The sequence below is a fragment of the Pipistrellus kuhlii genome, unplaced genomic scaffold, assembly GCF_014108245.1.
Source record: "Pipistrellus kuhlii isolate mPipKuh1 unplaced genomic scaffold, mPipKuh1.p scaffold_m20_p_2, whole genome shotgun sequence".
Classification (NCBI taxonomy): domain Eukaryota; kingdom Metazoa; phylum Chordata; class Mammalia; order Chiroptera; family Vespertilionidae; genus Pipistrellus; species Pipistrellus kuhlii.
In genome coordinates this window covers 83,856,565-83,868,590 of record NW_023425515.1, presented here as the reverse complement: position 1 = coordinate 83,868,590, position 12,026 = coordinate 83,856,565, and the positions used below count along the sequence as shown (strand labels likewise).

Here is a 12,026-nt window from a genome sequence, read left to right as displayed (position 1 = left end):
TTGAGGAAACCATATTGTTTTCCATAATAGTTGTACCAGTATGAATTCCCACCAGCAATGTACTAGGGTAGTATTCCCTTTTCTCCACATGCTTACCAGCATTTATTGTTTGTTGATTTTTTGAGGATAGCCATTCTGGCAGGTGTAAGGTAATACTTCATTATAGCTTCAATTTGCATTTCTCTGATGATTAGGGACTTTGATCATTTTTTTCATGTCTCTTGGCCATCTATATGTCCACTTTGGAAAAGTGTCTATTTATGCCCTTTGCCTATTTTTTTTTTTAATTTCAGCCACCATATTTGATTCCCCCAGGTACCTATTTTTTTTTAAGAAATATTCTTTTAAAAATGTTGACGTGTTTAGTGAGAAGTTGTGATCCCATGTATAAAGAGATCCTGAGTCCCTGTAACTTTAGACAAAAAGATATCCCTTCATCCAGATTTGAAAATAGATTAGACATTTAAATTTCCCCAGCATACTGTAGCTCACATGTGTCAAACACAAGGCCCGCGGGCCAAATCCGTCCGCCAGGCCTTGCAATGTGGCCCGCACCGCGCTGTCATCACTGCACTCCGCTGCGTTTCCATCACAATGACAGTTTATGACTGTTCAGTAAACCATTCGGCCCGCAATTTAGGCTGGATTTTAGATTTTGGCCCCTTCTCTGATTGAGTTCGACACCCCTACGTGTAGCTTCTTAACTATTTTCTATCACAATTTCTATTATCTTAGTCTTTCCAATCTCTCCAGTAAAAATAAACAACCACTGATTAATCCATGGTTGACTAAAAATAACTGACAGACTACTCTTCTGCTATCTGCAGTATATAAAGAGATATTAAATTATGTGATACAATTTCACAAAGATTGGGGTTTTTAAATTGAAAAAAAAAAAGTTAACAGATTAACAGATGAGGTTTTCACATTAAATTGTGGACTAGGTAATTTTAGTTTTCTCTTTACAAAAGATCTTTTAAATTATTATTCTTTTATTATTTCAGCTTTAAATACTATATACAATTTGGTTTTTTACAATCAATGGGTCTGTGCTGCCTATTTTATTTTTTTTATTTTTTAACTCAATTTATTGGAGTGACATTGGTTAATTAAATTTTGCTGGTGTCAGTATCTTGTGCTTTCCCATAAAGGAGCCACTAGACACTGGTGGTTAAGGAGCACTTGAAAGGGGTTTAGTTCAACTGAAAAACTAAATCTTTATTTTATTTAATTATTTTATTACATTTCAGTTTTAAAACTATTAGAGGCAAGAATAAAATATTGTGGACAAGCTATGGTTATGAAAGATATTAATACTGCTCTGTTAACCATGATTGCCTTGTATAGGTTAAAGAAAGGACATTCTGACCTGGTTGGGAATTATATGCCCCCAAGACGTGGGAGTCAACCTTGGGACTGAGAGTCAACCTTAGTATGCTGTTCATTCTCAAGGAAAGATTAACAACCTTGTTGCCTTCAGCTACCTACTTGCCCAAGCCTGTGGTCCCTACTTCCCCATATAATCTTTGTCTGACCCTATATAAGCAGTTGGCTTATGTGGAGCTGAAGAACATATTTTTGTGGATGACCTGTTGCTCTCCCATACTGCTGGCAGTATTAGAATAAATGCTCATATTTGATTCAACCCTGTCTCTGCTTAATTGGCTCAAGGCAGCACAGACCAATTGATTGTCCAGTTACAAAACTATTATTCAAGATAGTGGCTAAAATTTTCATTACATTTGCAAAAACTTAGGTATGCAATTCTAAACTGAAAATCTTATTAAAGCTGAATTCTCATTAGACCAAGAATTTTCAATAAAAAAATAACAGATTTATAAGATACTAGAGGTCCAGTGCATGGATTTGTGCACCAATGGGATCCTTCGACCTGGCCTGTAGCGTCTCACCAACTAGAACCCCTTGGTGATGTCAGACTGCCAGTTTCGGCCCAATCCTCACAGGCCAGTCCAAGGGATCCCACTGATGCACAAATCCATGCAATGAACCTCTAGTATGCATATAAGATCTTTGGTTAATCTCTTTCTGCCCTCCCACTTCCCTCTGAGATTCATCAGTCTGTTCCATGTATGTACGTTGAGTTTCTGCCCCATGGTGGTCAATGGGCATTATAGCTACCAGTCTAATGGTCGACTGGGCAAATGGTCATTTAGGCTTTTATATGTATAGACTAGAGGACCAATGCATGAAAATTTGTGCAAGAACAGGACTTCCTTCCCCTGGCTGCTGGCACCAAAGCCACTGTTCTAAAAACTGCCTGGTACTGGCACAAGAACAGACATAGATCAATAGAACAAAACATAGAACCAGAAATCGACCCAGGCCATTATGCTCAATTAATATTTGGCAAAGGAGGCAAAAGCATACAATAGAGTCAAGACAGTCTCTTCAATAAGTGGTACTGGAAAAATTGATCAAATACATGCAAAAAAATGAAACTAGACCACCAACTTACACCATACACAAAGATAAACTCAAAATGGTTAAATGACTCTAATGTAAGACAGGAAACCATAAATATATTGGAAGACTCCATAGGCAACAAAATATCAGACACGTCATAGCAATGTCTTTACCAATTCAACTCATAGGGCAATAAAAACTAAGAAGAAAATAAACAAATGTGACTACATCAAAATAAAAAGCTTCTGCACAGCAAAATAAACCATCAACAAATCAACAAGAAAGCCCACTGCATGGGAGAACATATTTGCCAATGCTATCTCAGATAAGGATTTAATCTCCAAAATTTACAGGGAACCCATACAATTTAACAAAAGGAAGATAAACAATCCAATCAAAAAATGAACAAAGAACCTAGATAGATACTTCTTACAAGAGGACATACATAAGGCCAAGAGATGTATGAAAACATGGTCAAAATCACTAATCTTCCCAAGGATGCAAATCAAAATGACAATGAGGTACCTCCTCAAACCTGTCAGAATGGCTATCACCAATAAATCAACCAAGGACAAGTGCTAGTGAGTATGTGGAGAAAAAGGAACCCTCATGCAAACCTGGTGGGAATGCAGACTGGTGCAGCCACTGTGAAAAACAGTATAGAGGTTCCTCAAAAATTAAAAATGGAACTCCCATTCAACACAGTAATCCCACATCTGGGAATATATCACACAAAAAAAACAGAAACACCAATCAAAAGGACCATATGGACCCCTATGTTCATAGCAGCACAATTTATCATAACTAAGATTTGGAAACAGCCTAAGTGCCCATCAGCAGATGAGTAGATGAGAAAATTGTGTATATCTACATAACGGAATACTATGCTGCTATAAGAAAGAAGGAAATTTTACCATTTGCAACAGCATAGATGGACCTGGAGAGCATTATGCTAAGAGAAATAAGCCAATCAGAGAAAGATAAATACCAATGATCTCACTCGTATGTGATATATAATGAACAACCTAAACTCATGAACAAAAATAGATCAAGAGACAAAGAAACACTGAACAACCATCCAACCTCAGACAGAAGGAATAGGAGGGAGTTGGGGTGTGTGTGTGTGTGTGTGTGTGTGTGTGTGTGTGTCAGTGATTGTCCAAAGGACTTGTATGCATGCATATTAGCATAACCAATGGACCCAGACACTGGGGTGGTGAGGGCTTGTCCTGGGGACAGAAGTAGCAGGAGGCAGGGCTCAATTGGGGAAAAAGGAGACATATGTAATGCTTTAAACAATAAAGAGGGGAAAAAAAAACCTAACCTTTAAAATTACTATGCTTTCCATAGGGTTAACTGTCCACCTTGAAATTAATAGAAGAGATAACAAAACTGAGAAGTATTTCCCTTTGTTATAAAAAAAAGGGGGGGGGGGGAGGGGAAAAGCAAATTAAGTGATAAAGAAGTTTACCCTCTAGATAAGATATCAACTTTTATTGAGATTTCAAAAAAGTTACCAGATTATACAGGATCCTAGAACTACAATGCCAGCTAACCAGATGCAAATTCCAATGGAGACTTAACTTACACCAATATTTTCACCTAGATTGCTATTGTTTGTTTAGAGCTTGCTAAAAAAGTTGAGTGAATTTGGAGTAGTCTGCTTAACACTATTTTTCTCATAAACTCTTATTTCTGGTACATGGCCTTACAGAACATAAAGTTTTTCAGGATCACATATCACATGATAGAAAAACCTTTATACTACATGAAAGTAAAGATTAATAAAGTCTGTGGCTCTATCTGAAGAATAGAATTTTTCTAATCACTTACCTTCATCTCATCATATACATGAAATATAATAAGTCTATGTTTCAAATAGATTAATAAGATACTAATACCATTATAAATGCTTTCAAAATACTTACTGAAATCTCCAGTAAGAAAAACCCCTTCTGCTCCAGGGGCCCATTCCTTGCAGTATATACCGCCATCCGCACATTTGTGGATCCCGAAGGATTCATAGCCTCTGGAGAACTTATCGATGCCGCCTTCATTCTCTCCAATGTTGTCCAAAGTCTGGTTAAACCGCTTATACCTGTGAAAAATGCAAAAGAAGAAAGTTACAAAATTAAATTATTTTGCTACTGTAATTAAGTAGCTGTTTTACATTTATTCAAAAAAAAAGGGGGGGGGGAATATATCATCAAAGAAGACATGTAAATAATTTCATTTATTGGTAGATGTTACCTGGTAGGTAAAATCATTCTTATATCAAATAAATAGTAAGTAATTCTACTAACATTTTTTACCATTTCAAGCATTTTACAGTAAGAGAGGAAATAGGATAATTATTTTATTCCATAAAATTTTAAAATCAGCATTATAGCAATTTCTATGTCAAGATAGTATAATAAAGGAGCATCCTATATCTTTCTCCTCTAACCTCTAATAAAATGACAGAAAAATAGTCAAAAACCAGCCAAAGAAATAAAATTACCCAACAGCAGGTTTTGGCAGATTTTTCCTGTTAAGGGGCAAATAGTAAATATTTCTGCCTTTCCCAGCCTCTGTTTCAACTAAACTGTGTCTCTGAAGCATCTAAGTAGCCAAAGGCAATATGTAATGAATGGGTATGGCTGTGGTCCAATAACTCTTTATTTACAAAATCAGATGGCAGGGTCAAATTTTCCTAGGCCTACCTTTAGAAAAAGCATGGAAAGAGCATAGATCACATCAAACTATTAGGTCTAGTAATAATGTCGTTTTCTAATACTTTTTTAAATCGAATTTATTTAAACAATACAACAAAATTTAATCAACAATATAGTTGCCGTTGTTTTCTATTACTTGTGCCCAATGCTCAGGAAGCATTTTAATCCCTCTGTTGTAAAATTCTTGTGATTTTGATGCAAAAAATTCGGTCAATGCATTTTTGAGGCATTCTTCATTATTAAATTTTTTTCCAAGAAGAAAGTTTTGCAAAGAACGAAACAAATGGTAATCAGAAGGGGCAATATCAGGAGAATATGCAGGTTGAGGGAGAACTTCCCATTCCAACTGGCGCAGTTCTTCAGCAGTGATTCTTGCAGTATGCGGTCGTGCGTTATCGTGGTGAAGAATTACGCCCTTCCGATTAATCAGCGCGGGTTCTTTTTCTCTTAAAGCTTGGGCTAACCTTTCCAAGTGGGCACTATACACTGCACTTGTAATGGTTTGGGTAGATGGTAAAAGTTCATAATGAAGAATTCCTTTAAAATTCCACCAAACACACAACATCACTTTTTTCGCATGCAAGTCAGGTTTTGGCGTGGGCTGCAGAGCCTCATTTTTGTCCAACCATTGAGGCCGCCTTTTCAAATTAACATACAGCACCCATTCTTCATCTCCGGTAACAATTTGCTCTAAAAACGGCAAATGGTTTTGACGAGAGAGGAGCGAACTGCAAATTGTGACTCTTTGATTACGGTTGTTGTCGGTCAACTCATGAGGAACCCATTTCCCAAACTTTTGGACTTTGCCAAGTGCACGCAATTGATTGGAAATTGTTTTTTGAGAACAATTTAAAGTTGTCGCAAGCTCTTGTTGGGTAATTTGAGAATTTTGCACCAAAAGAGCTTGAAGAGCTTCTTGATCAAAACTGGACACACGGCCTCGACCACTCTTGTCATCTAACGAAAAATTTCCCTCGCGAAATTTCTAAAACCAACGCTGGCATTTTCTGGCGCTAACTGCATCTTGACCAAGAGCACTACAGATGTTTTTTGCAGCCTCACTTGCTTTTCTTCCTAATTGGAACTCGGAAAGCATGCAGTGCCGAATATGCTCTTCATCCGCCATCTTCTTAGCCCTAGTTTTGCAACAAAAACCAAACCAAACACAAACTTTTTCAAGCAAAACTTGTTAATTGCACTTCACACGTTCTGTAGATACCACGTGTTTGAAGGTTATGTCAATACAAGTCAACGCCAAGCAAGATTTTAAATGAATGTTTAAAAAAGACATTAAGTATTACCAGACCCGATAGTAAGAAGACAGACATGATCAGAGTAGAAATGGTAAGCCAGGTACAAGTGACCAGGCAAAAAATCCTAGCAATGGGCAAAACCAGGGTAGGACCTCACTTACCAGGGTGATCACTGGTCATAGGGTATGGACCCTCCCCTGATTTTTCCTTCACTAGCATGTCACTAATCATGTCGTAGACCCCCTTAAAGGAGGAACAAGGGGGCTGGAGTAAAAAAAAATGTGTTACTCCCATAAACCTTGCACAAACACTCCCTTAAGCATTAAGCCCTCAAGATAATGAGGTTCTGACCCACACCAAAATAATCTTAATAACAAAGCCTCACATTTGCAGACCAGAGAGACAGAGTTTTGGTCAAACTAGATAAAACATCTGGGCCTCAGTGTGTTTCAGCTCCAGGCCCAGAAAAAGGTCGAGGTGAGGAGGGCAATAACACAGTTGACATCAGGACTGGTTGTGATGACTAATGAGCCCCTGTGCTAGCACCAACCAATTCAGCAGAGATTATGACCCTGAAAGAACACACTTAGAAAGCTGTAAATATTCTATTGAGATACTCCCCTGAAGCCCCCAGATAAAAGCAAAGGACTTAGCACTTGGTCTATCTCTCTCTTATGACCTTGACTTTCCCCACCCCCTTCTACCTAGTGGAGGCACTGGTATCTGGGATTTATTTATCTTCTATAATTGAAACTTTGTAGCCTTGAGTGGAGGCCCAGGCCGGCCAGGGGGTGCTGAAAGCTTGGCTTCCTCCATTACTGGGAAACCCAAGCCTCCTGCTTGCTCCATGGCCACCACTATCTTGGGTGGGTCAATTTGCATACTCACTCCTGATTGGCTGGTGGGCATGGTTTGTGTATTGTGGTGGTATAGTCAATTTGCATATTACTCTTCTATTAGATAGGATGTTGGGTATTAGGTGTTTTTTTGTTGTTGTTGTTTTTTTAATCTACAGATAACATTCAGCTATAACTCTTGGTATATGGGATCTCTAATTTGTACTGAAGCACATAAGCAATAACATTCAAAAATGATCAAACAGTAAGAAACAATCAAGTAAATTATTTTGGATGTAAGGTAAAAAAATACATATACTCATATATGTAATCATAAGACAAGGAAAATTACTAATTAAAAAGATAAACTTTGGGAGATAAAATAAATGTGATAATAATTTTATTGTCAATGTGAGTTTAATATCTTAAAATACATTTTTAGGTTTATTTAAGGTTTAAATATTTAAAATACTCATTTTAAAGAAGTTTTTAAAGATATGTACAAATGTCCCATTTAAATTCCAACAGAAACAGGATTATAGCATTATATTACTTTAACTAAATATCTTGACTTCCCTCAAGGTCAGCCCTGTAGCTTCTGATACAGAAATACACATTCCACTTTGAAATCACTGTGCCTCAAAAAAAAGAAAACGCCTGAGGCTATAGCAAGCTCATCATGCCTGTGTCCTCTGTAACTATCGTTGTCTCTTTTCATATTTGCTATGAATTTATAGGATATTTGAAAACTAGGTCAAATTTTTAGTAACCAAGAACATAAAATGAAGTTAGCATAGCAACTAGAATTATGTATAAATATAAAATGGTACAAATATTATAAAATCTTATCTCTATATTGATGCCCTTAATCCTCTTTTTAGAGAGAAAGAAATATAGGCACAGATAAATATTTAAGTGGCCCAAGGTCAAGAATGTAACCAGCAATAAAGATTTAGCATCATTCAGCACAAAACATAAACTTACAGAAATTCAAGATAAACATCTCAAATTAAAAGTCAGTCTCTAGAAATAAACAGGGCAGATTTAAATCCTAACTAACTCCATAACATAATATGTGACCTTGCAAACGTCATTTATCTTCCCTTTTCCTAAATTTCTCCCTCTGTGAAGTGGGGAAAACTCAGTTATACGGACTCAGTGAAATCACACTGATGCCATCCCACAGTAGCCAGCAAGTGCTCAGTTGTCAGCTACAACTATTCTCTGTGAGGGGCAATGCTGCAGGATATTTTTCAATTTATTAGTTTTTTTCTTCATAACACTTACTTAGATATGAAAATGCAGGTTAATTATTAGCAAACATTAAGGATTTTTCCCCTTCAAATTCCCAAAGAGTTTGAGAATCATTACCTTTTTTGCTGCTATGAAAAACTACAACTATTGGCATACAAATACATAACAATACTACATATTGACCTAAATATATGGATATGGAAAATGTGGAAGAAAGTTAATTCGATTGTATTGACCATTAAAAAAAAAAAATGACTTTAGGAAAGTAGAAAGTGATGAATTTGGGAAAAAATGAAACAAGCTAAAATCTTTGCTCTCAGGAAAATATTCATACTAGATCTGTCTAAAATCTTTGCTCTCAGGAAAATATTCATACTAGATCCGTACTGGAGTTCTGATTTCTGGCAGCGTTGTGAACATAGGAGATGTCAAGGAAGATGGATCACACTTTATCTGGAAATGTCTAGGATCTAGAATTCTTTCTCAAGTGCTTCTGATTGGGCTTGAAACACAAAGAACCCAAATGTTTTTCTTGCTAGCTTAATTACAAGATTTTGTATTGTCATCTGCTTTCTAGGGGAGACTTGGGATCGAGGCAAGAAAAAGCTCAGAAGTAGAAGCTCTATGGGAATTTTTAATATCTAAAAAAAGGGGGAATGAAATTAAAGGAGACAGGAATAAAAAATATTGGAGGAGAAAAAAATAGTTTTTTTACATCGACCTTTAAAACAGCTTGAAGGTGATTGCCAAAACTTTCTTCTCTAAGCAAAAAACATCCAGAATATACAAAATTATCTATATATTAAGGGAGTCACATAAAGATTAGGCATTTCAGATGTTAAGTGAATAGTTTGTATCCCTCAATGAAGGATAAGTGTACAACAAAAAGCACAACATACTTAATATAGGATAAAAATATTTTTGTGTTAATAATTCAGTTAAATAAACCAGATCCTTTAAGCTCATCAAAGAAAGACTATTCAACTCATGACAGGATAGGGCTGAGATAGGCAAATGTTAGAAAAATAAGCAAGACAACAGAGGGAATTAGTGGGAGGAGAGATTAGAGAAGGCTTTAGGAGTAGCTGGCATTTGAAGGATAAGTAGTGTATTTTGACATCTGAAGGAAAGAAAGAAGGGTAATGCATGTGTAAAAGTTAGTGGTTCTTGTTGACATGTCAATTAGCTATGTTTATCCAGAGGAGGATGGGTAGGAATCTAGTGGTTTATCAGGATGCAAAAGATGATATTCAGCTAGATAATTAAATAAAAACTCTTAACAGGCAGAGGAGCTAACTAATATGATCAGAGACAACTTTTAAAGGGAACAATTTCAAGGATGAATTTTGAATTTTAGTAGGCTGAGTCCACAGATTGTCTTTTTTGTTGTTGTTACTTCTCACCCAAGGGTATTTTTTCCATTGGCTTTTAGAGAGAGTAGAAGGGAAGAGGAAGAGAGATAAAGAGAGAAAAACATCAATGTGAGAGAGAGATGGTTGCCTCCCTTAATGGGTCCTGGCTAGGGCCAGGGATCAGATCAAACCTGCAACCTAGGTATGTGCCCTTGGCCAGAATGGAACCAGGACCCTTCAGTCCACGAGCCGATGCTCCATCCACTGAGTCAAACCAGGTAGGATGAAGTCTTTATTAAAAAGACCAAATATTAAATGCACAAGTATTTGGGGACTTGTTTGTTATAAAGATAATCAAGGCAAAGAATTTAAAAGTTAAGATCACAGTACATGTAGTTTGTTATTTTTGAATGCTGTTGCTTATTTTAAATGTTTAAATGTCACTAATGAACAAATTTTACATAGTATAGAGGTAATATGCAAATTGACTGTTACACCCTCACATGATGGCTGCCTTAGAAAAATCAATAACTTCTTAAAATATAAGAAATTTACAACACACTGTAACTATTCTGGACTCGTGATTCACTTCGTCCCTCTGGCCCTCCAGGCTCTGTGCACTAGTTTGACTGAACCAATGAAGGCTGTGGCTTGCAACCAGCTACAGAAGAGATCAGATTCCACAATATGGATGTGTGGAGGAATAAAAGCCCCATAGGACAATCTTTGACCAATTAAGAGATAGAAAATGGGAAAGAGTCCTCAGATAAATTCCTTACCTTTCCTCCTGCAAGTCTTATGTAACCAAGCAACCAGCTTTGTAAGAAAATATATTATCGAACATAAGAAACTAATTCATCGACTTGGATGTTGTATCAACATCAAACATATGGAATCAAAAAAGAGAATAGCAAGCCAGGGGAAGTGATGCGAATACCCAATCAAGACTCCAGTTGCTGCCAGGAGCCAAATATCTGCTCAGTAGTGCCATTTAGGATGAATGCAAACTCTTCTGTAGTTCAGGTCTATTCTGAAGAACTGATAAAACATGAGTGAGAGACAATTAATTCTCAATATCTCATTTCTACTCACACTGATAGCCACAGGCATGTCTGTGGTGTTTAATCAAGCAGTTTTTCTCACTATTTATAACCCTTACCAATGCCTACGGATTCATGAGATTTGGGACTAGAAGTTAATTAAATGAGTTTTTTCACATATAGATTTAGTCTAAGACTAATTGCTATGAACCACCTACTATGTGCCAAGTATGATGACACATCAGAAAGGACAGATTTTAGAAATAAAGGTTATTTTGTATTGTTAGGCCCACTAGCAAACTGACCTTAGTTTTTTCACTTAATGTTCTCAGAGTTTCAGCTTCCACAATTATAAAACAAAAAGATAATACCATTGATGCAAGGAATGCTGTGCTTATATAAACAACTAATTGACCAAAAATAATTTATTTTTATGGCATGGCTCATCTTTACTTTAAAAAAAAAAATTAACAGATTTCAAAGTCAAAAAAGAAAACAACAAAACCTTGAAAAAACTTGGAATAATTCTATCATGCTAATTATAGTACAACTAGAGGCCTGGTGCACAAAATTCATGCACTGGGTGGGTGTCCCTCAGCCCAGCCTGCCCTCTCTCACAGTCTGGGAGCCCTCAGGGGATGTCCTACTGACAGCTTAGGCCCACTCTCCACTGGGGGCCTTGGTCCCAGCTATGCTGAGGCTCAGAGCACGCCCCCTGGGCAGGTCCGCGGGGGCCTTGGTCCCAACCATGCTGCAGCGATGCTTGGGTGGGCCCATGGGTCCGCTGGGAGCCTTGCTTCCAGGGCAGGTGGCGCAGCATGCCTGCCAGTGAATCCCAGGTGAAAGTGACCTTGGAGTTGTGCAGCACTGCACTCCTGCCACGAGCCTTGCCTGCCTATGAACCCCCAGCAGGAGTGGCCTCAGAGATGGGCGGTGCTAGGGCTCGGGGCAGGCTCAGAGCAGGCTCCGAGCTGGTCATGATGTCCTGGCCTAATCTGCATATTCCTCTCTTTTTTTTTTTTATATAGGATAATAAAATCTACATATTAATTCAATTACAAGCAAACAATAAGTATGTTACTAATGTTATTGTACTATCTCTAAAACACAACCAAATGTACTGTGGTCAATCTGATAAATACATCTTCAGATC

General features: G+C 37.3%; 1 protein-coding gene across 2 annotated transcripts in view; it reads right to left on the bottom strand.

The window, feature by feature from the left end:
* Positions 1–12,026, bottom strand: part of GBE1 (1,4-alpha-glucan branching enzyme 1) — a 285,247-nt gene that overhangs the window by 231,219 nt on the left and 42,002 nt on the right. For both annotated transcript variants that reach the window (XM_045584062.1, XM_036444398.2), the window contains exon 2: positions 4,353–4,522. In XM_045584062.1, coding sequence (XP_045440018.1) covers positions 4,353–4,522 — 170 coding nt within the window. The remainder of the gene's footprint in view (positions 1–4,352; positions 4,523–12,026) is intronic.